General features: G+C 48.1%; 2 protein-coding genes across 2 annotated transcripts; one reads left to right on the top strand and one right to left on the bottom strand.

Moving 5' to 3' along the window:
* Positions 1–4089: 4089 nt before the first annotated feature.
* LOC116890213 (keratin, type II cuticular Hb1-like) lies at positions 4090–10386 on the top strand. The gene is made up of 5 exons (XM_032890949.1): positions 4090–4119; positions 6857–6982; positions 8917–9134; positions 9414–9445; positions 9960–10386. Exons 1-5 carry the CDS (start codon positions 4117–4119, stop codon positions 10118–10120), a joined length of 540 nt encoding a protein of 179 aa, XP_032746840.1. The 5' UTR covers positions 4090–4116; the 3' UTR covers positions 10121–10386.
* An 11732-nt stretch (positions 10387–22118) lies between these two features.
* Positions 22119–26864, bottom strand: LOC116890211 (keratin, type II cuticular Hb1). Its single transcript, XM_032890948.1, has 9 exons — positions 26496–26864; positions 25668–25876; positions 24963–25023; positions 24233–24328; positions 23901–24065; positions 23541–23666; positions 23045–23265; positions 22783–22814; positions 22119–22468 (listed from the first exon to the last, which is right to left on the bottom strand). The coding sequence occupies exons 1-9, from the start codon at positions 26862–26864 to the stop codon at positions 22302–22304; spliced, it is 1446 nt and encodes a 481-aa protein (XP_032746839.1). The 3' UTR covers positions 22119–22301.
* Between the last annotated feature and the right edge of the window lie 555 nt (positions 26865–27419).

Genomic DNA, 27419 nt, shown 5'->3' with positions numbered 1-27419 from the left:
GGTATGATATAGGTGGAGCTGAGAGTTCTGCAGCTTGTTCTGAGGGCAAACAGGAGAAGACTGACTTCCTGGGAGCTAGGATGAGGGTCTTAAAGCTCACAGTGACACACTTCCTCCAACAAGGGCACACCTTACTCCAACGAAGCCACACCCACTCCAACAAGGCCACACCTCCTAATAGTGCCACTCCCTGGGCTAATCATATTTAAACGATTACAATCTCGATGAGTAAAAGAAATGAAAATGGAACAGAATAAAGTGGACATTTTAGAACTGGAAACTACAGTAATTACTGAAATAAAAAGTACAAGAAATGGACCCAAGCAATAGGTTGCAGATGTCAAGGATGGGCCCATTAAGAGCCCGCAGGGGTTGGAGAGATGGCTTAGCAGTTCACAGTGCTTGCCGGTTTTTCAGAGGACCAGAGTTCCATTCCTAGCATCCACAATGAGCATCACACAACCTCCTCAAAGCATAGCTACAGGAGGTCTGATACACCCTACTGGCCTCTCGAGGTACCATACATGTGTGGTACACTTGTTTGACATTCACAGACAGACAGACACACTTACACAGACACACAAACACAGACAGACAGAAACACACACACACACTCACACACATACACTCACACACACACTCACACACATATAATAAAGTAAATCTTAAAAACCAAGCCCCAGAAAAATTAGGCTTATACTATCAGAGTAGATAGCAATTCTTCCCTCAGAGAAACTGGAGGGAACCAGAGTGTGTGTCTTGCAATGCGTCTTTTCCAGGATTCTCCTTTAACTGGCAGATATCCTTGGGGGATTTATTTTTTTTTTCTTATTTGTGTTCAGTTTATGTATGACTTGACATTGCTCTGGCCTAAGTCTAACTTGGTGCCTCCCCTCACTGGTTTCTGGGAAAATCCTGGCTGGGGAAACTGTTTCTTCCAATGGAATATGTAAATTAAATTACTATCGCAAGAGATTACTACTTCTAGATCTGAGCGGGGAGGGGTGAGTACCATGAGGGAAGTCCCATTCCTGGGTCCTGTCAGGCATGGAGGATATGCCAGGTATGTGTGGGTAGTGCAAGAGGTAAGAGGCAGTTAGTACCATACACCAGGGAATAGGGTATGCGTCTTCTTTGTGGTTAAGTGACTTAAAGTGATGGGGGTAGCTGGGAGCCCAGGCGGGAAGAAAGGAGGCTTCCTCCCTGGGACCCAGTTGGCTTTGCTGTGTGACTATCTCGGTGTAATTCTGTTTTTATTTGTGGGAGTGGCCCCTGGCGGCTTTTCCCTGATTCTTCCATGGTTGGTTCTGTCTTCCACACCCTTATGCTTGTATCCTCTTCCCTTTTTCTCCCTGGCAATGATTCTCCTCCTCCCTGGTTTGTGTTTCCCTTCTGGGAATCCTCAAAGTCCTGCCTCTGTTCCCCTGCCCAGCCATTGGCTGCTGGCTCTCTATTGACCAGTCAAAAAACCCAACTGTTCCCAGGGACCTGCAGCAGACAGACGTGCAAATTCCCATGTAAGCACAAATCCAGTCCTCAACAGAGGCAATTTTTTTTATGTGTTACCAGTAAAAATGGAAAACAATTTCCTATCATTTTGTGAAATTGAATTCTCTGCCTACCTTGTAACTCTACCCCTCACTGTATATGCGGGCACCATCTTACATTTCTTTATTTTTAGGTTTATGTGTATTAGTGTTTTGCTGGCATGTATATCCATGTGCCACCTGTGTGCCCTGTGTCCACAGACATGCGCCCTGGAACTGAAGTGAGTGGTGATTACGAGCCACAATGTAGGTACTGGGAACTGAACCCAGGTCCTCTGCAAGAGCAGTCGATGCTTTGAATCACCAAGCCATGTCTCCAACCCTATGGTCATGCCATCATTGTAAGAAAAAACAAAAATGAAATAAAAACAGAATTACACTGAGATAGACACTGTACTGACTAGTTTTGTGTGTTAGCTTGACACAAGCTGGAGTTATCATAGAAAAAGGAGCCTCAGTTGTGGAAATGCTTCCATGACATCCAGGAGTAAGGCATTTTCTCAATTAGTAACCATTGTGGGTGGTGCCATCCCTGGGCTGGTAGTCTTGGGTTCTATAAGAAAGTAAGCTAAGCAAGTCAGGGGAAGCAAGCCAGTAAGAAACGTCCTTCCATGGCCTCTGCATCAGCTCCTCCTTCCTGATCTGCTTGAGTTTCAGTCCTGACTTCCTTTGGTGATGAACAGCAATGTGGAAGTGTAAGTTAAATAAACCCTTTCCTCCCCAACTTGCTTCTTGGTCATGTATGATGTTTGTGCAGGAATAGAAACCCTGACTAAGACAAATTGGTACCAGAAGTGGGGTGTTCCTGTGACAACTTGACCATGTTTTGGGGAGGACTGTGGAAGGACTTTGTAACTTTGAGTTAGAAGAGCTATTGGGATGTTAAGAGCTCTGTAGGAGCTTGGAAGATAATGTTGAGAACAGTGCAGACGATGATAGGCCTGGCTTGAGAAATTTCAGAGGGAAGATTAAAGACTCTTATCAGGGCCATGTTTTTTTATGATTGTGAAGATTCTGTGGTTTTGGTTAGCTGTGATTAACAAGAATCAGCTGTGATTAACAAGATACCAGAACTACTAAAGTGAACCTTTGAGTTACTGGGACTATTGATGCTGGTCAGCTGGAGCTAAGAAATTAGTTGGTGATTAAGAAGAGACAAGCATCATTGAGGTGAAATCTTCTGGAAAGTGTTTGAGAGCACAAAGAGGGTGTGTTCCAGAGATAGCCAAGGTTGTACCTTGTGCTGCGTGTGGCTGGACTTGGTAATGTGTAAGAGTCACCCAGGTGGTACTGGTTTTGAAGGCATGAAGGGGTCATGAAGAGCAGCTGAGGCTGGGCACTGTGAGAGGCCATGGAAGGCCATTGGTGAAGGTGCAGCCTCAGTTGCAACTGATGGCCCAGGACTGAAGGGGCCATGCAAAGGAGTTGAGACTTGGCACCATTTAGAGAGACTGTGAGAGGTTATTGGTGAAGCCTAGATGCAGTGGAAGACAGCAGTGTTTTGGAGATGCCAGTACCATGAGATGACCACCAAGAGCAGCAGCAGCAGTGGAGTACAGCAGCTGGAGCCTAGAAAACAACGTGTGTGCTACAAAGGGCAGAGCTGGAGAAGTGACCCAAGCCCTTGGATGAGCCCAGGAGATCTTGAATGGATCCCAGACATTAGACAGTTAGTTTGATTTCGCTTTTGACTGTGCCCTGATATTTTTCCCTCCTGAAGTAAGAAGTATTTTAGTGGAGTCCACAGTTGAATTTTAAAAAAGACTTTGAATTTTCAAAGGTATTGGATACTTTAAATGGATTGAATTTTTAATATGTAAAGACTGTGGAACTCAAAGTTATTTAGATCTTGGGGATGAATAAGAAAGTAAAGGTTGAGGCTTAAAGCGATGTGTTTGTGTGTCAAGTTGACAAGGGGTCAATTGTACTGGCTGGTTTTGTGTGTCAACTTGACACAAGCTGGAGTTTTCACAGAAAAGGAGCCTCAGTTGTGGAAATGCCTTCATGAGATTCAGCTGTAAGGCATTTTCTCAATTAGTGATCAAGAGGGGGAGGTCCTAGCCCATTGTGGGTGATGCCATCCCTAGGCTGGTGGTCCTGGGTTCTATAAGAGAGCAAGCTGAGCAAGCCAGGGGAAGCAAGCCAGTGAGTAACATCCCTCCATGGCCTCTGCATCAGCTCCTGCCTCCAAGTTCATGCCCTGTGTGAGTTCCAGTCCTGATATCCTTTGGTGACGAACAGCAATGTGGAAGTGTAAGCTGAATAAACCCTTTCCTCCCCAACTTGCTTCTTGTTCATGATGTTTGTGCAGGAATAGAAACCCTGACTAAGACAGTCACACAACAATGCCAACTGGGTCCCAGGGAGGAAGCCTTCCTCCTTCCTGCCTGGACTCACAGCGCCAGCTCCTTCCATCCTCTGTCTCTAAAAATTCCAATTGGAACCTTGCAACTGTAACCAAGTGAGGTCACAGAGCAGACAGGAGACAGATGAGGATTTTGTGAGCACCTTAGGCTGGAGCTAGGCTGTGGTACTCGAGAGGTTTGGAGGCATCGGGCGGCCCTTTACCATGGTGAGACTTGCCCATGGCTCATTAGTCACATGGGTTGAGGCTCTTGGACTCTACCAGGTGCTCCAAGTGCCATCAGCCACAAGCTGTCTGCTGTATTCCACTTACCATGGGCACACTTGACAGGAAGGGGTACAAGAGACACTTGTGGGAGACGCTATTTTACATTTTGACCCTGTGTCTGTTCCCCCTTATCCTGCCTGTGAAATTTGCACTGTGTTGGTGTGAACAGTGCACAGTGGATGAAGCTGCTGGTTAGGATGAAGGCATGGGTGTTTCCTCTGTCCTGCAGAGTGCAGAGCCAGTGGCCTGGGCTTACCGCACGATATGGGCAGCCGAGGGAGAGATCTCAGTCCATAAAGCAGATGCTTGTTCCAGAAGCTTGAGGACTCTAATTTGACCCCTAGAACCCAAGTCAAAATCTGGTGTGTGCTTATAATCTTAGAGCTGGTAAGGCAGAGGCAGGGGGATCCCTGGGGCGCTCTGCCTAACTAGCCTAGCCTAATTGACAAAACCTAGACTCTAGCAAGACCCTGTCTCAAAAAACAAGGTGAGAAACACACACACAGCTAATGTTTCCTAGGAGAAACATTCAAAACTGACCTCTGACCTCCACACAGACACACATACAGACTTACATAGTCACACACACAGACTTACACACACACACACACACACACACACACACACACACACACACACACACACACACACACACAGAGCTAATGTGGACAGCTGTCCTAGGGAGAACATTCAAACTGACCTCTGGCCTCCACACAGACTTACACAGACACACATAGACACATACAGACACACAGAGCTAATGTGGACAGCTGTCTTAGAGAATGACATTCAAAACTGACCTCTGGCTTCCACACAAACTTACACACACACACACCACACTTACACACACACACACCCACACACACACACCACACACACACACACATGGATACACACACACGGATACACACACACATGGATACACACACACACGGATACACACACATACACAGATACACACACACACACAGATACACACACACACACACGGATACACACACACACACGGATACACACACACGCACACATGCACACACACATACACACACAGAACTAATGTTGTCAGCTGTCCTAAAGAACGACATTCAAAACTGACCTTTAGTGTCCACATAGACAGACACAGGCAGGCAGATGGACAGAAAACACACACACACACACACACACACACACACACACACACACACACACACACACTCCTGAAACTCAGCCTGGCTCGGGCTGACAGTCTCCCTCTCCTTTGGGTTCCTATTTGCTTGCAGGTGAAAGGTCTAACTTTGGGCCTGCTTCACAGGAGGTGGCGGGGTTCCAGTTGAGATGGTGATCTAGTGCCACTGTTTCCATTCACTGACTGCTCAGGTGTCACACATGTGGCCAGACACTGACCTCATCCATTAGGGACTGCACTCTCCACTACTGTGTACTGCAGTAGCCTTGGGCTTGAGGCAGGAGTGGACCAATATCACTGAATTCTGATCAACAGTGCTCATTAAGTTATGGACATGTGTTCACATGTCTAGTGATGTCACATGTCACTTTAGTACAAAAATCAAATGGGCAGAGTTGGTAAGCTTCTCTCCTGAGCTACATACACCCCGGCTCCCTACACCTGGGCTTTTAAAGTCCTTTTCAAACAGACTTGGCAATTCCTTCTCGCAGTCCCCGTACGTATAAAACTGAGGTGTGAGGGGACACTGAGCTCCAGGTCGGCCTTGGCTATCTATTTTGACGCTGTATTTAAAAACATTTTGAGGGTTCCTGAGCTGCCTCAGCAGGTAAAGACACTTACTGCCAAGGACTCATGTGGAGTGTCTTAGTTAGGGTTTCCACTACTGAGAAGAGACACCATGACCAAAGCAACTCTTATGGGTTGCTTCGGGGCTGGCTTACCGGTTCAGAGGTTCAAGTCCATTATCATCATGGCAGGCCTGGCAGCATCCAGTCATGTCGCTGGAGGAGCTGAGAGTTCTACATCTTGTTCCCAAGTCAAGGGGAGAACTGACTTCCACAAGTTGTCCCTGTCACATGCTCACTCACCATGGCATGCTTGTATCTATACACACACACACACACACACACACACACACACACACACACACACAAATAAAAATGTAAAGTTTTTAACATTAAGAATCGCCACTGGATGGGCTGGAGAGATGGGTCAGTGGTTAGGGGGCACTGACTGCTCTTCCAGAGGTCTTGAGTTCAAATCCCAGCAACCACATGGTAGCTCACAACCATTTGTAGTCGAGATATAAATATAAATATATATATATATAGTATATCTACACATATACACATAACACACACACACACACACACACACACACACACATATATATATATACACATATATAATCTTTAAAAAAGAATCACCACTGGATTTCCCCAAACGATAGCTATATGTGGTAAGTTTCAATGTTTGACTCCCCAGAGGTTACCTCTTCCTGTTCTTGAGATGAATCCTGGATTGCCCAGCCCCCAAAGCCCCTGGACAGACTCCCATCCCGGGACTGTGCACCAGGCTCGGTTTGCTATCTGCAGGTCTGGCTGTGGGATACGCTGACTTCTCTCAGTAACAAGGGCAGTGAACTGGATGTTTAAAGAGGACCTGGCTGGGACACCAGGTCTGGGTGGGCGTTTGGGTTCTGTTTTATCCTTGTCTTCTCTCCCCATCCAGTGTGAGGAGACGAAAGCCACTGTGCAGAAATGCGTGCAGACCCCTAGGCACAGCAAGGAGACTCTGAACAGACTCAACCAGGCGATCCAGCAGTTGAAGATGGAGGCCGGTGGTACTCGGAGTCAGGTGAGGCGGTGGGGGTGGGGGTGGGGTGGGGTGGGGTGCCGTTACCTGTGACACCTTTCTAGACCCCCTCATCCTTTGGAAGAGGTGATGTGTGTGAGTGTGTGTGCGATTGTTCGCGTGGGCGTTGACTACAGGCGTAGCTCTCGCTTCCCTTGGCCTGGGCTCTGTTTGAGGTAGAGAGATAATTAGCAGAGAGGATGTAGATCAATACATATGTCCTTTTATACGTCTTTGTATATTTTTTTTAACGTACCCTTTTTTGCTGTTTTGCCTTCATATCAATCCTGAGCTCACAGTCAGAAATGACAAGATTTACCAAGTTTTCCGTTTTTTTCCTTTAAACACATGAAACACACATCCAGCACTCAGAAGATCTCAGGTTCCAGGCCACCCTGTGCTATGGAGTGAGTTTAGGGAGGGGGGGGAGTGTGAGTTACAGGTGTGTTAGTTGGGGTTCTCTGGAGTCATAGAGCTTATGGAATGCCTTTCTGTAGATTAAGGGAAGGTATTGGAATGATTTGCAGTCTGTAGCCCAACTAACCCAACAATGGGCAGCTGTGGATGGGAAGCCCAAGAATCCAGAAGCTGCTCAGTCCCATGAGGGTGGTTGTTTCAGCTGGTCTTCCGCAGAAGCTGGAATCCTCAAGTAGGTTCAGATGTGCTGGCAAGCAAGTGCAAGCAAGCAAAGTGAGTCTTCCTTCTTTTTTTTTTTTTTTTTTTTTGGAGCTGAGGGCCTTGCGCTTCCTAGGCAAGCGCTCTACCACTGAGCTAAATCCCCAACCTCGAGTCTTCCTTCTTCCAATGTCCTTATGTAGGCCTCCAGCAGAAGGTGTGGCCCAGATTAAAGGTGTGGACCACCATGCCTGGATTTAGAACTTGCCTTGTACCAGGTTGACCTTGAACTCAGAGATCTGCCTGCCTCAGTCTCCCGGGATTAAATGCTTGTACTACCTTGCCTGGGCCTAAGCTTTTAATGTCTATGATACCTCAAGATCTAGATCAAAAATGTATGTCATCCCATGTCAAGATCTGGGTCAGAAGCCTGTGTCTTCAGCCTCCAGATCTGCACCACAGATGTGCCCTCCTTTTGTGGATTGTAATGCATAAAATAATTCTATGTTTGGGGGCTCACCACAACTCACGGACCTGTGTTAAAGGGTCGCAGCGTTAGGAAGGTTGAGAACCACTGCTCTAGAGATACTCAAACAAGTGGATAAATTTCAGAGCAGGCCTCCACTTCCTCCACACTGCTCCAGGCTTTTCAGTAATGGTTAGGTCCCTGAGGCAGGAGGAATGAGGACGAGGCTGGCTATCTATCTCTACCTATCTGTCTGTCTGTCTATCTATCTATCTATCTATCTATATCTATCTATGTATCTATCTCTATATCAATCTATATATATATATATATATCTATATACCTATATATATATATATATCTACATCTATATCTACATCTATCTACATTTATATCTATACCTATCTATCTATCTATCCATCTATCCACCCACCCACCCATCCATCCAACTATTATCTATCTATCTATCTATCTATCTATCTATCTATCTATCTATCTATCAATCATCTATCTAACTAGCTAGCCATCATCTATCTATCTACCTATCTATCTATCTATCTATCTATCATCTACTACCTATCATCTATCTATCTATCTATCTATCTATCTATCTATCTATCTATCAATCATCTATCTAACTAGCTAGCCATCATCTATCTATCTACCTATCTATCTATCTATCTATCCATCTATTCACCCACCCACCTATCCATCCAACTATCATCTATCTATCTATCTATCTATCTATCTATCCATCTATCCACCCATCTATCTATCTATCTATCTATCTATCTATCTATCTATCTATCTATCTATCTATCTATCTATTAATCTATGCTCTTTGCTTCATTTCCAGCCGTGTGAGCTACAGAAAACCAAAGACTTGGAGGCCATGAAGGATGTGGCCTCAGGCAGTGCTAAGGGTAAACTGGCTTGGCTGGAGGCTGCCCTGCAGCGGGCCAGGCAGGACATGGCCCGGCAGCTACGTGAGTACCAGGAGCTTATGATCGTCAAATTGGGCCTGGACTTTGAGATCGCCACCTACCGCAGGCTGCTGGAGGGTGAGGAGCGGAGGTGAGGTCTCATGAGGTGAGGGGGTGGGTATCCGGCCTTGGCTCTCCTGCAGTCAGTCTTCCCACACCTTTATAGCTCCTTGAACAAAAACACCCAGGGCTGGGTGTGGGCTGAGGTAGTGTCAGACGGCAGAGCTGTTTGTCCATCAAATCAAGGAAATGGTAAAGCCAGGCCAGGCCCAAGGAGCCTGCAGGCTGGAAGGCTGTCTGACTTGGGAGTGTGGGAGTCAGAGGAAACTGGTAGGTGGATTGATGTAGCTATTGCTTCTTTTTGCCACAGGCTTGGTCTGAGACTTGAGGCAGGGAGTGTGGGTAAGTGACTTGGGTAAGATATGAAATCTCGTCATCCCCAACTCCCCCCACCCCCATTCCCTCAGTACCCTGAGTAGTTTTATCTGTCCCTCTATTCAGGTCACAGTTGTGGGGGGACTGTTTCTTCTCAGGGAATGATTCCCTGTGTGTGTTCTGGGAGAGGACTATGGGGGAAGCCCAACTTCTGGGTGTGGGCTGAGTCAGAGTCAAACAGCAGAGCCATTTGTCTATCAAGTCAAGGAGACGGTGGTAGGAGTCAGGCCGGGCCCAAGGAGCCTGCGGCTGGACGGCTCTATCTGATCTGGGAGTGTGGGAGTCAGTTTCTGTATTGGGGAACCTGGTAGGTGGATTCCTCTTGCCACAGACCTTGTCTGGGACTTGGGGCAGAGAGCATTACTCTGGCGCTGAGGAGGGTCTATCTCTCTTGAAGAAGTCTATGGGCCTCCCTGGCAGCCTTGGGACGGGAAGTATTCTCTGAATCCTCTCACTGATCTAAATTCTCTCCTCTGTGCAGCTCCCAGCAGTGATGTCAGTCCCGGCCTGACCTCTGCCCTAAGGGCACCCGGTGTCGGTTCCTGTGGCCTGGACATGAGCGCCCCTGGTGGTGGCTGCTCTCTCTGCAGCTCCGCGGGCTGTGTTGGAGGCTTTGGCTGCCTTGGCGCCCGCGAATGTTGAACCCCTCCCTCCGGAGAAGACTAGAAACTGGCGCTTCTGCCTCTTGTCTCAGATTTCCTTGCCCACAGAGCTGGCCCTCTTCTCCCTTCCCCCTTTTGCACCTCACCTGGAACTAGACGGGACTCCGGTGTCGTCCTGTAGACAAGGCCTGTGGCTACCTGAACCTTGCATCCTGCTCCTCTGACTGGTTCTATTCTTGCCCCAACCTCCGCCGCCCCCCCCCCCCGCCAGGCTTGCCCTTTAATAAAACATTCTGTGGTGGTTAAGCAGCCAGCCTGTCTGAACCGGACTTCCAGGCCACTCACAGAACCAGCCAATACCATGAAGGAACATGGTGGTGTGTGGGTGCTAGGTGACTTAGTCTTGGGTGACTTGCTATTGTACAGCTCAGATCTTTATATGATGGGACAGGTGGTTTGGTGTATGAAGAAAGCAAGAGACTGGGTAAATTCCACAGACTGAGTGTCTGGGTCCACAGTCAACTAACCTGATCTCTGTTAGTCTTGGTTTTGGAGTCGAGGATGGAACCCAGTGCCTTGGACATGTGAGGCAAACTAGGCAAGCATCCTGTGGCTGGATTACATCCCAGCCCCTGGCCAACCTCCCAGCCCCATTGTAGAGATAGGCCCTCCCTCGAAACTCAGACAGGCATGGAACTTCCTACGCAGCCCAGGACTGAACTCAAAATCCTCCTGCCTTAGCAAGCCAAGTGCTTGTCTACAAGCATGCATCATGACACCAGCTCTAGTCACGAATGGTGGTATGAGGTCTCCTATAGTTCTAGCCCCAGGGACTTGACAGTGAGAGAGACACTCTGGCCCTGTTCTCTGGGGGCAGGACACAGGCACAGATATAAATAAGAATAAAGAAGGGTGGGGGATGGGGAGAAAGCCCACCTCGGCTGCCTTGATATACACTCAAAGCCAGGCTCAGGCTCATAACTGGGTGGCCCAGGCCTACGATCTAATTTAGGAAGAGGTGGTGGGGCAGGAAAACATTAAGCCACAGGGAAGTGGCCTCATGTCTACCTCCATATATGAGGGATAGTTTGGTCTGAGTTTCCCCAAGGAGGCTGTACTTGGACAAGGGGACAGTTTCCTGAAGGCTTGGGGTGGGGTGACCAGAGCAAGGCTGGCTTTGTAGAGCGGTAGAGCAAGGGTCTGTTTGGAGAGTTCACATTCTTTTCCATTGCGAAAAGGATTATGTCATCAGTGTGTCCTGGGAACAATAGTTCCTGCTCTCCACATCTCTGGGTGGGGCTCAGGTGCGTCATTAGCCAGAGGCCCAGCATCTCCTTTTAAGGCACTTAAGTGCCGGAGTGTCGGCAGTTTCCTTGTTCCAGCACCCGAGGAGCAGCTGTCCAAAAGCCTCCTTTCTTGGGTAAACAGGGCAATGTCATAGAGAAGGAATGGATGGGAATGTGGCTAGCTGTTGGTCACGTGTCTCATCAGGCTCATGGTGATCTCTGGCCTTCTCTAACCAAATATTCTTACTGGCTCCCCTAGCACAAGGACCCCTGAGGGCGTTCTCCTACCTGAGTCTCCAGAGTCCAGTTCCATGTCCCTTGCATTTTACTGGGAGGTAGTGAATGATTTTCAGGATCAGTTTTTCTACTCCAGTTTCAGTGTATGTCAGGGAGTGGGGCTCGGAGGGAAGTGAAGGCAGAAAATCTCAGGGGTAGCAGACGGGACTTCTGCCCAGCATCCTGCATCCTGGCTCCCCGGAGACTGGCTGACCACATTTTTCCCTTTCCAGACCCCAAGCTTCAGGTTGCCTGGAGTCTGTCTGGAGATCCTGAGGGACTGGGGTCGGGTTGGAGTATTTTTCTAGACTAGAGCTATTTGAGTCACCAGATCTCTGTGGTTTAGGACACATTCTCTAAGAGGTTCCCCAAGCCATGGACCACATTCCAGATGGGATGGAGGAGACTCAGCTGGTGGCTTTATGAGGAGTCATTTGTTCTGAATCGAGGTGACTTCTGAGGGGAACAGGGCTGTCCCCAGTTCAGTCATTGCTTCTCATTACAAGGGTGAGGCAGGAGAGGAAGCCATTAGGGGTCATGGGAAGGGGGGGAAACCTCTTACCCTAGGATTTAACTTATATGTTTAACTGGCTGACTGCATTTAACACACTGCTTGGATCAGGGGAGACAGTCTAAGGAGAACAGAACCCTTTCTGAGAGGTGATCTGAGTGTTATAACAATGAATGGGTCGAATTTGTTAAGGACCAAGCATGTGGCTTTGAGTCTAATTCATGGGCATTTGTCTCAATCTAAACTTGAGCAACGTTTTGCAAATGACCTTACAATTTTGTTTACTTTTTTTTAAGATTTATTTGTTTAGTTTCATGCGCATGGGTGTATGTCTGTGCGAATGTTCGCAGCATACCCGCAGGTTCCCTAAACAGCCAGAAGAGGGCACTGGATCCCCTAGAATGGGAGTCACAGGCAGTTGTGAGCCCCTGACATGGGTGCTGTGTCCTGAACTCAGGTGTTTTTTTTTTTTTTTTTTTTTTTTTTTTTGTATTTTTTTTTATTAACTTGAGTATTTCTTATGTACATTTTGCAAACATCCACTTCTCTCCCCCCCCCTTCCTTATGGGTGTTCCCCTCCCCACCCTCCCCCCGACAGTCTAGTTCACTGGGGGGTTCAGTCTTAGCAGGACCCAGGGCTTCTCCTTCCACTGGTGCTCTTACTAGGATATTCATTGCTACCTATGAGGTCAGAGTCCAGGGTCAGTCCATGTATAGTCTTTAGGTAGTGGCTTAGTCCCTGGAAGCTCTGGTTGCTTGGCATTGTTGTACATATGGAGTCTCAAGCCCCTTCAAGCACTTCCAGTTCATTCTCTGATTCCTTCAACGGGGGTCCCGTTCTCAGTTCAGTGGTTTGCTGCTGGCATTCGCCTCTGTCTTTGCTGTATTCTGGCTGTGTCTCTCAGGTTCGAATCTACATCCGGCTCCTGTCGGTCTGCACTTCTTTGCTTCATCCATCTTGTCTAATTGGGTGGCTCTATATGTATGGGCCACATGTGGGGCAGGCTCTGAATGGGTGTTCCTTCAGTCTCTGTTTTAATCTTTGCCTCTCTCTTCCCTGCCAAGGGTATTCTTGTTTCCCTTTTAAAGAAGGAGTGAAGCCTTCACATTTTGATCATCCGTCTTGAGTTTCATTTGTTCTAGGCCACTAGGGTAATTCAAGCATTTGGGCTAATAGCCACTTATCAGTGAGTGCATACCATGTATGTCTTTCTGTGATTGGGTTAGCTCACTCAGAATGATATTTTCCAGTTCCAACCATTTGCCTACGAATTTCATAAAATCGTTGTTTTTGATAGCTGAGTAATATTCCATTGTGTAGATGTACCACATTTTCTGTATCCATTCCTCTGTTGAAGGGCATCTGGGTTCTTTCCAGCTTCTGGCTATTATAAATAAGGCTGCAATGAACATAGTGGAGCACGTGTCTTTTTTTATATGTTGGGGCATCTTTTGGGTATATGCCCAAGAGAGGTATAGCTGGATCCTCAGGCAGTTCAATGTCCAATTTTCTGAGAAACCTCAGACTGATTTCCAGAATGGTTGTACCAGTCTGCAACCCCACCAACAATGGAGGAGTGTTCCTCTTTCTCCGCATCCTCGCCAGCATTTGCTGTCACCTGAGTTTTTGATCTTAGCCATTCTCACTGGTGTGAGGTGAAATCTCAGGGTTGTTTTGATTTGCATTTCCCTGATGACTAAAGATGTTGAACATTTCTTTAGGTGTTTCTCAGCCATTCGGCATTCCTCAGCTGTGAATTCTTTGTTTAGCTCTGAACCCCATTTTTTAATAGGGTTATTTGTCTCCCCTCGGTCTAACTTTTTGAGTTCTTTGTATATTTTGGATATAAGGCCTCTATCTGTTGTAGGATTGGTAAAGATCTTTTTCCCAATCTGTTGGTTGCCGTTTTGTCCTGACCACAGTGTCCTTTGCCTTACAGAAGCTTTGTAGTTTTATGAGATCCCATTTGCCATTCTTGATCTTAGAGCATAAGCCATTGGTGTTTTGTTCAGGAAATTTTTCCAGTGCCCATGTGTTCCAGATGCTTCCCTAGTTTTTTCTTCTATTAGTTTGAGTGTGTCTGGTTTGATGTGGAGGTCCTTGATCCACTTGGACTTAAGCTTTGTACAGGGTGATAAGCATGGATCGATCTGCATTCTTCTACATGTTGACCTCCAGTTGAACCAGCACCATTTGCTGAAAATGCTATCTTTTTCCATTGGATGGATTTGGCTCCTTTGTCAAAAATCAAGTGACCATAGGTGTGTGGGTTCATTTCTGGGTCTTCAATTCTGTTCCATTGGTCTATCTGCCTGTCTCTGTACCAATACCATGCAGTTTTTATCACAATTGCTCTGTAATACTGCTTGAGTTCAGGGATAGCGATTCCCCCAGAAGTCCTTTTATTGTTGAGCATAGTTTTAGCTATCCTGGGTTTTTTGTTATTCCAGATGAATTTGCAAATTGTTCTGTCTAACTCTTTGAAGAATTGGATTGGTATTTTGATGGGGATTGCATTGAATCTGTAGATCGCTTTTTTTTGGCAGAATGGCCATTTTACTATATTAATCCTGCCAATCCATGAGCATGGGAGATCTTTCCATCTTCTGAGGTCTTCTTCAATTTCTTTCTTCAAGTCTTGAAGTTCTTGTTGTACAAATCTTTTACTTGCTTGGTTAAAGTCACACCGAGGTACTTTATATTATTTGGGTCTATTATGAAGGGATTCGTTTCCCTAATTTCTTTCTAAAACTTGTTTCTCTTTTGTGTAGAGGAAGGCTACTGATTTATTTGAGTTAATTTTATACCCAGCCACTTTGCTGAAGTTGTTTATCAGCTTTAGTAGTTCTCTTGGAACTTTTTGGGATCACTTAAATATACTATCATATCATCTGCAAATAGTGATATTTTGACTTCTTCTTTTCGATCTGTATCCCTTGACCTCCTTTTGTTGTCTGATTGCTCTGGCTAGAACTTCAAGAACTATATATTGAATAAGTAGGGAGAGAGTGGGCAGCCTTGTCTAGTCCCTGATTTTAGTGGGATTGCTTCAAGTTTCTCTCCATTTAGTTTAATGTTAGCCACTGGTTTTGCTGTATATGGCTTTTTACTATGTTTAGGTATGGGCCTTGGATTCCTATTCTTTCCAGGACTTTTATCATGAAGGGGTGTTGAATTTTGTCAAATGCTTTCTCAGCATCTAATGAAATGATCATGTGGTTTTGTTCTTTCAGTTTGTTTATATAATGGATCACGTTGATGGTTTTCCGTTATATTAAACCATCCCTGCATGCCTGGGATGAAGCCTACTTGATCATGGTGGATGATTGTTTTGATGTGCTCTTGGATTTGGTTTGCCAGAATTTTGTTGAGTATTTTTCGTCGATGTTCATAAGGAAATTGGTCTGAAGTTCTCTTTCTTTGTTGGGTCTTTTGTGTGGTTTAGGTATAAGAAATTGTGGCTTCATAGAAGGGGAGGTAGTGCTCCATCTGTTTCAATTTTTGTGGAATAGTTTGGATAATATTGGTATGAGGTCTTCTATGAAGGTCTGATAGAATTCTGCACTAAACCGTCTGGACCTGGGCTCTTTTTGGTTGGGAGACCTTTAATGACTGCTTCTATTTCCTTAGGAGTTATGGGGTTGTTTAACTGGTTTATCTGTTCCTGATTTAACTTCGGTACCTGGTATCTGTCTAGGAAATTGTCCATTTCCTGCAGATTTTCAAGTTTTGTTGAGTATAGGCTTTTATAGTAAGATCTGATGATATTTTGAATTTCCTCTGAATCTGTAGTTATGTCTCCCTTTTCATTTCTGATTTTGTTAATTTGGACACACTCTCTGTGTCCTCTCGTTAGTCTGGCTAAGGGTTTATCTATCTTGTTGATTTTCTCAAAGAACCAACTTTTGGTTCTGTTGATTCTTTCTATGGTCCTTTTTGTTTCTACTTGGTTGATTTCGGCTCTGAGTTTGATTATTTCCTGCCTTCTACTCCTCCTGGGTGTATTTGCTTCTTTTTGTTCTAGAGCTTTTAGGTGTGCTGTCAAGCTGCTGACATATGCTCTTTCCTGTTTCTTTCTGCAGGCACTCAGCGCTATGAGTTTTTCTCTTAGCACAGCTTTCATTGTGTCCCATAAGTTTGGGTATGTTGTACCTTCATTTTCATTAAATTCTAAAAAGTTTTTAATTTTTTTCTTTATTTCTTCCTTGACCAGGTTATCATTGAGTAGAGCATTGTTCAATTTCCCGTATATGTGGGCATTCTTCCCTTATTGTTATTGAAGACCAGCTTTAGGCCGTGGTGGTCGATAAGCTTACGCATGGGATTATTTCTATCTTTCTGTACCTGTTGGGGCCCGTTTTTTGACCAATTATATGGTCAATTTTGGAGAAAGTACCATGAGGAGCTGAGAAGAAGGTATATCCTTTTGCATTAGGGTAGAGCGTTCTATAAATATCCGTTAAGTCCATTTGGCTCATGACTTCTCTTAGTCTGTCTCGTCTCTGTTTAATTTCTGTTTCCATGATCTGTCCATTGATGAGAGTGGGGTGTTGAAGTCTCCTACTATTATTGTGTGAGGTGCAATGTGTGTTTTGAGCTTTAGTAAGGTTTCTTTTACGTATGTAGGTGCCCTTGTATTTGGGGCATAGATATTTAGGATTGAGAGTTCATCTTGGTGGATTTTTCCTTTGATAAATATAAAGTGTCCTTCCTTATCTTTTTTGATGACTTTTAGTTGAAAATTGACTTTATTTGATATTAGAATGGCTACTCCAGCTTGCTTCTTCCGACCATTTGCCTGGAAAGTTGTTTTCCAGCCTTTCACTCTGAGGTAGTGTCTGTCTTTGTCTCTGAGGTGTGTATCCTGTAGGCAGCAGAATGCAGGGTCCTCGTTGCGTATCCAGTTTGTTAATCTATGTCTTTTTATTGGGGGAGTTGAGGCCATTGATGTTGAGAGATATTAAGGAATAGTGATTATTGCTTCCTGTTATATTCATCGTGGATGTGTTATGTTTGTGTGCTTTTCTTCTCTTTGTTTTTTGTTGCCAAAACGATTAGTTTCTTGCCTCTTCTTGGGTATAGCTTGCCTCCTTATGTTGGGCTTTACCATTTATTATCCTTTGTAGTGCTGGATTTGTAGAAAGATATTGTGTAAATTTGGTTTTGTCATGGAATATCTTGGTTTCTCCATCTATGTTAATTGAGAGTTTTGCAGGATACAGTAGCCTGGGCTGGCATTTGTGTTCTCTTAGGGTCTGTATGACATCAGTCCAGGATCTTCTGGCCTTCATAGTTTCTGGCGAAAAAGTCTGGTGTGATTCTGATAGGTCTGCCTTTATATGTTACTTGACCTTTTTCCCTTACTGCTTTTAATATTCTTTCCTTATTTTGTGCGTTTGGAGTTTTGACTATTATGTGACGGGAGGTGTTTCTTTTCTGGTCCAATCTATTTGGAGTTCTGTAGGCTTCTTGTATGCTTATGGGTATCTCTTTTTTTAGGTTAGGGAAGTTTTCTTCTATGATTTTGTTGAAGATATGTACTGGTCCTTTGAGCTGGGAGTCTTCACTCTCTTCTATACCTATTATCCTTAGGTTTGATCTTCTCATTGAGTCCTGGATTTCCTGTATGTTTTGGACCAGTAGCTTTTTCCGCTTTACATTATCTTTGACAGTTGAGTCAATGATTTCTATGGAATCTTCTGCTCCTGAGATTCTCTCTTCCATCTCTTGTATTCTGTTGGTAAAGCTTGTATCTACAGCTCCTTGTCTCTTCTTTTGGTTTTCTATATCCAGGGTTGTTTCCATGTGTTCTTTCTTGATTGCTTCTATTTCCATTTTTAATTCCTTCCACTGTTTGATTGTGTTTTCCTTTAATTCTTTCAGTGTTTTTTGTGTCTCCTCTGTATGGGCTTCTACTTGTTTATTTATGTTTTCCTGGAATTCTTTCATGCATTTTTGCGATTCCTCTCTGTAGGCTTCTACTTGTTCTCTAAGGGAGTTCATCATGTCTTTCTTGAAGTTCTCCAGCATCATGATCAAATATGATTTTGAATCTAGATCTTGCTTTTCTGGTGTGTTTGGATATTCCATGTTTGTTTTGATGGGAGAATTGGGCTCCGATGGTGCCATGTAGTCTTGGTTTCTGTTGCTTGGGTTCCTGCGCTTGCCTCTCGCCATCAAATTATCTCTAGTGTTACTTTGTTCTGCTATTTCTGACAGTGGCTAAACTGTCCTATAGGCCTGTGTGTCAGGAGTGCTGTAGACCTGTTTCCCTCTCTTTCAGTCAGTTATGGGGACAGAGTGTTCTGCTTTCGGGCGTGTAGTTTTTCCTTTCTACAGGTCTTCAGCTGTTCCTGTGGACCTGTGCCTTGAGTTCACCAGGCAGGTCACTTGCAGCAGAAAAGTTGGTCTTACCTGTGGCCCCGAGGCTCAAGTTCGCTCGCGGGGTTCTGCCCACGGGCTCTCCGCAGTGGCAGCGACCAGGAAGATCTGCGCAGCCTCTTCCGGGAGCCTCCGTGCACCAGGGTTCCAGATGGCCTCCGGTGTTTTCCTCTGGAATCAGTAATGTGTGCAGAGAGCAGTCTCTTCTGGTTTCGCAGGCGTGTCTGCCTCTCTGAAGGTTTAGCTCTCCTTCCCACGGGATTTGGGTGCAGAGAACTGTTTACCCGGTCTGTTTCCTTCAGGTTCCGGCGGTGTCTCAGGCAGGGCTCCTGCTGCTCCTCCCGTCCCGCCAACATCACGTCTGCTGTCGTTTGCTTGTGAGAAAAGAATGTGGGCAGGGGTGGGCAGTGTTGGTGGTCTCTTCCGCTCTGCAGCCTCAGGAGTGCCCACCCGACCAGGCAGTAAGGTATCTCTCCCACGGGTTCTGGGAGCAGAGAGCTGCTGCGGGCCGGGATCCGCGGGTGTGGGACTTCCGAACTCAGGTGTTCTTAATTGCTGGACCATGTCTTTAGCTCCCACAAGAGGAAATTCTGTAAGGTAGGAGACGTAAGCCAGCATACGTGTTTCTTAAAATTTAAACTTTACCTTTACACTTTAACTTTTTGAGCCTGGTTGGAAAAATGATATTCTTTGAAGAATGCAAGTTTAAAAACCACAAAATGCACACATGCATGCACACACACACAATCCTTACAGGCCCCCCCCAATCTTTAGTAAACTTCACTCTGATCACATGGAATTGTTTGGATCTATCTCACCTGAGTGAAGGCCCCTAAGAAGACTCCTTAGGAACTCCCACGCCCATAAAGATGGTTTTCTGTTGGCTCTACACGCTCACTACATTCCTGCCTCATACTTCATAGCACTCAGGTGTCCCAGATGTTGAGCTGGGTTCACATCTCTATCTGAGACCCTGAGGACAGTGACTGTGTCATCGTTTACCCATCTTTAGGACCTACCACTTAAGTAGCTTTGGTTGGTTGACACATTATGGTCTAAGTTGACCTACCAGGAATATTTTGTGCTTCCTCCCTCCCCTCCCCCAATTGGAATGTCTCAAACCTACATGATCCCTTGAAGTCATTTAAAAGTATTGTGGCTGGAGACGGAACCCAGGGCCTTGTGCGTGCAAAGTTGTGGACTCTACTCCAATCTGCATCCCCAAACCTTTGTGAGCATCGGCAACCCTTAGAGAGAGATGTGGAAAGTCTAAGGCTAGCTGAGCTCCCTCGGCTGCAGTTAGAGCAACAGCACACAAACCTGGTGGGTCAGAACAACAAAGGCAACCAACCTATCCAGGGAACCCTTCCCAGAATGCCGCTCAGCAGCCTGAGACTATCACCACTCCTATTTGACTCCCAGTGTCGTCCTGGGGCACCTGCCTAACCAGGACACCTGATACATCAATCAAGCTTTTGTACAGGAGCAGAACCCAGAGAGTGCATACATATAACAAAGGAGATTGGCTTACACATGCAATGTGGCTGGGGAGCCCAACACTTAGGCTGAGGACCAGGCACCTGCTGAATCCACCAGGCTTCACATCTCAGCTGTCCCACACTGGACTTGAAGTCTCAGAGAACCACTGGTCTCTAGCCTATGATGCAAGGCTGAAGATACGAGGGGTGATTGCAGAGATTGCAAACAACAGACCAGATCCACTCACCAGCAAGGAACAGAGGCAGCAGGCAGAAGCAGAATCACCTCTCTCAGATCCCTTTTGTAGCTGGGTCACTGCTAGAAAGTGCTGCCCACTCTGGGGAGGGTCTTCCCTCACAGCTAGTCTTTCCATGAAACACCCTCACAGATCCTCTCAGAAACATGTTTCTTAGCTGATTCAATTAGGTTGACGATCTAGATTAACCATCACTGTGGTGTCTGCTCATAACCCTACTCTGTGCTCACCGTGCCCTCACAAATCCCTGAAGCTCAGAGAATGTGGAAGTTGTGTGGCTGGAATGGGTGGGAGAAAAGAACGGATCAGAGCCTGACAAAGTGAGGGAGTGACAGCAGGTAGACCAGTAGTCCCTCAAGGCCCAGCTTGGGTTGTGACAACAGTGAGGTTGACAGGGAGGTGGCAGAGAAGTGGCCTGTCCAGACTGGAGCCTTCATAGAGGGCTGGGACTTCAGGACATAGAGTCTGGACATAGGTCCTGCTTCTTAGCTTTGCTCTGTCTTACCGAGAGGGTTAGCAAGAAGAGCCACGCACTCTGGAACCCTCTGGAGCACTGTCTATCAGAGATGGCTGGCTCTGGCTTGACTCTATGTCAGACATGAGCCCTTACTCAGGCCATTCTGCTTTGCTCTCTCAGTGGTCTTCACTGTGTGTGTGTGTGTGTGTGTGTGTGTGTGTGTGTGTGTGTGCTGAGAGTGGAAGTTTAGGGGTGCACCGTGTGGTAAGATGTATGTTCAGGGGCAAGCCTCAAGGCATTTGCTACGCTCCAGCTCCTCCTCGCAGGGTCTGTGAAGGAGTTTGGTGGCCCCAGGCAGGAGTATGGACATCTGTCTCCAAGCTTGTGACCTCTTTTCATGAATATGTGTGTAATGAGAGGCTGCTGGTGGCCCTGACTCCTGGGGACATTCTTACTTTATATCCTACAAAAGAACAATACCTAAGAAATGTGGGTAGTGGTTGCTTGTGGCAGGTCCTGAAATTGCTTTCCTCTTTCATGCGACCTGAGTTGGGAGCCCCTGTGGTTAACCTCGTCCTAAAGAGTTGTGCAAACAGGTGTAGAGAGAGCAAGCACACAGCCTGTGTTTACTCAGCCGTGGAGAGGCAGAGCAGCCTCCACGCTTGTGCTGTGTGCTGTATCTGAGGCAACGCAGCAGCTAGGGCAGGGCTCCAAACCCCAAAGGAAGAAAAGGAAAGCCAAGTCAAAGGGGTTTGAAGCTTTACATCATGTTGGTGTGTTCATGCCTTTAGTAAATTACTCAGGCGTGAGTCTTCCCCACTGACATGAGCGATGTTTCCTTAAGCTTCAGGCGCTGGAGAACGCGGTGCTTACTGTCCAGAGATTACAAAGAGCTCTGGTTGCCTTCTGGACGGCAGTGGGCGGCTCAGTGAAATGAGCAGGAGAGAAAAACATAAGATCCACAATGCGGCTGCACCGCTCAACTAAGAGACAGGCCCCGCCCCAGCCATCGCTCATCTCTGCCCGCTGTTTTTTTCTGTCTCGCGAGATGTACTTTTACGGTTGTGTGGGTAAAACTGCACCACAGGAGGGTCAAGAGTGTGGGCTTCAGACAGGTCTAAGACTGCTGGGAGCCCAGGGACAAAGCCGGTCCTGGAAGTTCCGTTCTCGATTCCATGTGATGTAGATTTGAACCCTGGCTCCTTAGAAGGCAGACAGAGACGAAGACAAAGTTCAGAGTTGACTACATTAATTTATTGGAAACAGATCAAGACAGAGATTAGAGAGGGGAGGGGGACTGTGGCTCTAACTGCCGGCTCACGGTTAAGGCAGAGTAGGTGGTATTCTAGCCCCGCCCCCAGACTCCCCACCCTGAAGCTCCAAAGGGACATCTAGAAGCCAGTATTCGCTTCTGAGAGCAAAGGGGGTCCTCCAGGGAGACCAGAGGGGCCGAGAGTGAGGGTCATTTCAAAGTGAGCGAGTGGCTGAGTCCCTTCTTCTAGGTCCCAATATTGGTCAGCCAGGGATGACTCAGGATGAAATGCTATGAAGGGGCCGGGATGTGAAGGCAGTTTTTAACATTTACGGCCACAGGACACAGCTGAGCCACAGGGTGCACACAGGCCTGTGTTCACTGCCAAGTTCCCGCTGCAGGGGGCGCTGCAGGCGCTGCCTGTCACCGGCCTGGAACCTGACACGCACAGGTCCCCACACACAACTCCTCCGCGGGAGCTGCTGACACCTGCGGATCCAGAAGAATGAGTCAGAGTGGAGGCGGGGGCGGGGGTTGCGGGCGATAGCTGGAAAAGCCTCCTGATTTCCTAAGAACCCCGTTCCCTGACCCCGAATCCCTGGAATTAAAAGCCAGACCCCTTCCCGTGAACCATCTGGTTCCATATAGATATGAAAGTCTAGACAGTCTTCTAGTCTGACCCCAAATCCCTGCCGATAATGTGGCAGCTCCTGTTTTGCATTTAGTTCTCATCCAAACTCCTTTCACACTCTGCCCGCTGTCACAGGCAGTAAATCTGTCCATACCAAATTGCTAATACTTACAGACATTCACAGCTCCGACACCTTCACACAGTCTGGGGGAAGACAAGAAAGAACTTATGAAACCCAACACGGTAGCAAACACTGCTACCCCCCCGCCACGCTCCCCAAACTCGCTCCACAAGTCAGAATTTTCCCTCAACAGTTGGTCAGAACACCGTCCATTATAAACACAATCTTAAAGAAACCTATTAAACATTCGCCCCCAAAGTCTGGCTATTGGCCAAGGGCAAAACAGGGTTTGATTCCTCTGGGAAGGACCCACCTCTGCTCTTCGCCCTCCAGCAGGCGCCTGTAGGTGGCGATCTCGATGTCCAGCCCCAGCTTGGAGTTCATCACCTCCTGGTACTCCTTGAGCAGGCAGGCCATGTCCTGCTTGGCCTTCTGCAGGGCAGCCTCCAGCTCAGCCAGCTTGCAGCGGGCATCGGTGAGGGCGGCCTCTCCCTGCTGCTCAGACTGGGTCACAGCAGCCTCCAGCTTGGTGTTCTGGGGACACAGAAGAGAACGGGATAGCCAAGGGTCTCTGGGTCCCACTGTCCATTATCAGCACATTATCCAGTCTCTCCCACCAGTCGGGAACATTCTAGAAGCAGCCTCTTGCCTTGTTCCCGTGGGTCAACCTGAGTGAGCGTGATCAGGAAACCCAGCTGTGCCAATGTTGGAAGACTAAATGGTGAGCTCCAAGCAGGACACAAGCTGACTGTGTGGCACCGAGTAGGTACCCAGCCTCTCTGGTCTCAGAGCAGCTGAACCTTACACACCTGGCACTTGGCGTTCTCGATCTCGGCTGTCAGCCTCTGGATGATTCTGTTCAGCTCATTGATCTCCTCTCTGGTGCGACGCAGGGTCTCTCCATGTCGGATCACTGTGGCCTTTATCTCCTCACACTGGGGGTAGGAGGGAAGCAGAGATACCCTTGAGGCTCAGGTTGTGACAGTGACCCAGTGAGCACACTGCCACCGAGTGTGCAAGATGCACAGTGGGCAGGCTGGGCTGCCTCCTCAGCCTAGAGCTGTGTGCCATCCTCTTGTGATTCCTGGTGTGCAAGAAGAAGCCTGTTCTGATAGATCCTGGAGTCCTTCCCACTGTCTCATCTAAGGACAGATGTCCTGACCCCTCACCTTGGTGCGGTACCAGGACTCGGCCTCTGCGCGGCTGCGGCTGGCAATGTCATCGTACTGAGCCTTGATCTCAGCAATGACACAGTCCATGTTCAGGTCCCGGCTGTTGTCCATCTTGACGATGACGGAGGTGTCTGAGATGTGGGCGTGGAGGATGCGGGTCTCCTGCAGGAGGAGGGAGACAGCAGTCAAAAGCTTCTTGAAAAATCCAGTCTAAGCCCACATCCCTGTGCCAACCCGTCAGACTTCCCCTGGCCCACACAGGACTTCACAGTGATGCAACGACTGTCTGCAGGCTACTTGTAGGGCTTCTGCCTGGCTGCTGCCCTCACCTCCTCATACAGTCGCCTCAGGAAGTCGATCTCCTGGGTCAGCGCCTCTGTGTTGGCCTCCAGGTCTGACTTGCGCAGGTAGGCACAGTCCACATCCTGGGAGAGAGGGAGAGGTGTGAACCTGTTTTCATCTGTCCTATGCAGCACAGGGAGAAGGATCCCAGTGTTTGTGTGTGCAAACTGTCTCTGCTTCCCTTCCCAGCATGCATTTGGCAGCTCTTTTTCTGTGGAGACTCTCCCTGCTTCCCAGCTTGGTCCTAACACTTATTTCCTTTTTTTCTCATTTTGATTCTGTACTGGAAACCTCCCAGAGGGGCTCCAGTTCTGCTAAGGGATCTTGCCCTGCCCCACAGTGATCCCTGGCTCTGTTGCCTTGAACAGAGTCCTGACGCTGTGGTTTGACTTGTGGAGCAGGAAGCAGACCATACAATCGTTCAGTGGGGAGAACGAAGCCCAGTGGTTTCCTCAGGTTCCAGTCACAGAGCCTCTGAAGCAGGATAAGGCAGCAGAGGTCAGTGTAGCCACACACTGCCTTGGGGCCACGAGACATTCCAGGCAATTTGCCCTTTGTCACAGGCCTGACAGGATATTCATGAGTCGCCTTTTGGGGAATTCCCCCTCCTCCGTGGAAAGGTTCCCACCGGACCCCTGACATTAGCACCATTTCCCTGCAAGCACAGTGTGCCCCTCGCGGGTCCATGTTGCTCTGCCTCCTACAGCTGTCACTCACCTTCTTCAGAGCCACAAACTCATTCTCAGCTGTGGCTCTCAGAGAAACTTCCTCCTCGTACCTGGCGTGAAGAGAGGAGAGGTCAGGTGGAGGGCTTAGTCTCTGAATCCCATATTCCATGTCAGAGAGCAGGGAGAATCCTTCCAGCGGATCCTTCCAGCCCCGTGAAGGACTTTCTGGTTGGGTCTAGAGTTATCTAGGGATCTCTGTCCATTTGAGTTTAGGGTATAAGGCTTGTAGGGGACTTGTGAGCATTCTGCTTGAGGGTCAGCCTCGAGGACATCCTGTATTCTTGGCCATGTAGATCTAGCGTTGTGTCACTTATCAGTTTTATCCCAGCTGCTGAAAGCCCTAGAGATGCAGGACTGGGAACGTAGGTCTGTGGAGTTTGTGAGACTGGGTCCTGGCTCTCCTAATGCCTAAGGCTGTATTTACTTGGTTGCCACAGTTCATGGGAACAGGTAGAATGCCCTAGAGTGTCTTCCCCCAGAAGTGAGCAGGCCTAGATGCTAGACTGTCTCCAGCTGAGCTAGACAGAGCCTAACCAAACACAGGGCCCCTTCAGGTGACTGCCTACCCAGAAACCCCATAGATGGCAGGCAGGATTTGGCAATGCCCTCTGCTGTGGGCCATACATGTTCCTGGGAACAACTTTACTTCCTGTGCCCTGAGCTTCCAGCTAAACTGAATCCCAAGAGCCCTCACCTCTTCTTGTAGCCCTCCATGGCCTCCTGAGCATGGTTGAGCTCAGCAGCCAGCCTGCCGCTGTCGGCCTCCACACACTCAGCCTCCCGCCTCAGAGTCTCGATGTAGCCCTCGAACAGAGGCTCCACATTGCTCTCACAGCACTTGCGGTTCTGGAAGAACTGCCACTTGGTCTCCAGCAGCTTGTTCTGCTGCTCCAGGAAGCGTACCTGCCATGGAGGGAGAAGGGGTTCAGAGTCAGGTCTGGGATGATGGTGGAGATGGAGTAGAGGGGCTCTGGGAAGGAGCCTGAATCTCCATTCCCTTTTCTTGGCCTTGCCTGTCTTTCCCACGGGGAGAGAGCACAAGGGATAGGGTCAGTGCCTACTCAGGAAGCCAGGTGAACACTTCAGTGCCCTATGCTGGGCTCAACGCTCTCCTCTGAAGCGAGGAAGGTGGGAGTCCCCATAAGCAGAGCACTCCTATTCACATTTCAGGCTTACCAGGGCGATGGAGTCACAGGCCATTTGGAGTCTCTCACTAGGAAGGCCTCTGCCCCTTCCTCCAATAGTCTGCACCCTTCCTGTCAGCCCAAGTGTAGTCTCCCTTCTTGGGCTGCCCAAAGCTCCATCCTGCAGCCCTTGGGACTCCCTGTAGTCAGTTTGTGCCCAGGACAGCCTGGCCACTTCTCTCGGCCATAAGCTCTGCTTCTCAGAACTGATAAGTGAGCCCTGTGAATCCTGTCTTTTGAGCTCATTATGAGAGGGCTTTCTGCTCCCCATTCCCCTCAGTGCCCAGCCTTGGCTGTGCCATGCTGTGCTCCAGGAAGGGCTGGTCCAGGACACCCACCTTGTCGATGAAGGCGGCGAACCTGCTGTTCAGGCACTTGATCTGCTCCTTCTCCTCATGCTTCACGCACTGAGCATTGGGGTCGATCTCCAGGTTGAGGGGGGTGAGCAGGCTCTCGTTGACAGAGACGGTGGTGATGCAGGGGGGGCTGGGCCCACAGATGCCTCCGGATCGGTAACCGAAGCTGCGTCCACAGGAGCCAGAGCGGAAGGCCCCACAGACACTACGGCTGCCGAAACCCCCTGTGAGTCCGCGGTAGCAGGAGATGCCCCTGTAGGGAGCTGCAGTGATGCAGCAGCGGCCGGGACGGGGCCCACAGGCTGAGGCGCAGCTGAAGGCGCGGCCACAGAATCCTGATCCACAGGTCATTGTGCTTCTGAAGATGGGCTGCAAAGTTCTGGATGGGAGCTCCGGAGTCCTGATGGAAGCTCCAATGTGCTCTTCCAGGTACTGGGGTCCTATTTATGGCAGGTTCTCAGGGGTTTGGCTAAGAAGGTGGTTGAGGCAATTGGACTTTATGGGCTTGGGCGGTTAGCCTTGTCCAAGCCTCTCTAGAATGTGCTTTAATGGTGGAGTGGCCCGCACCCTCCTCTTTGTAAAGCATGCCAACAGGTGCCTGGGGCACTCAGCAGATTGCATCTTCAAAGTGTCTGAGATGTGGCATGCGCACTCTGTGGCTTCGGGATGGCAGGAAGGACCCATGCATAGAGAATAGCTGGGAACTCGGAGGGGTGTGTGTGTGTGCCAATGCAATTGTTCCTTCAGTGTGTGGGGAGGAGGGTACCTAAGCAAGACTGGGGGATCATCCCCAGCCCGCATAGGCTTTGGTCCAGGACCTCTTTCAAAGCAGAGCAGGATCCTGCCCCTCACTGCTATGTCTGCTGAGCAATGCTCCCCCAACCCCGGACATGGCAGCACCCAGTG

This window comes from Rattus rattus, chromosome 1 (genome assembly GCF_011064425.1).
Source record: "Rattus rattus isolate New Zealand chromosome 1, Rrattus_CSIRO_v1, whole genome shotgun sequence".
NCBI lineage: Eukaryota > Metazoa > Chordata > Mammalia > Rodentia > Muridae > Rattus > Rattus rattus.
Note: the sequence above shows the minus strand (reverse complement) of the source record. Positions and strands in the feature narration are given on the sequence as shown.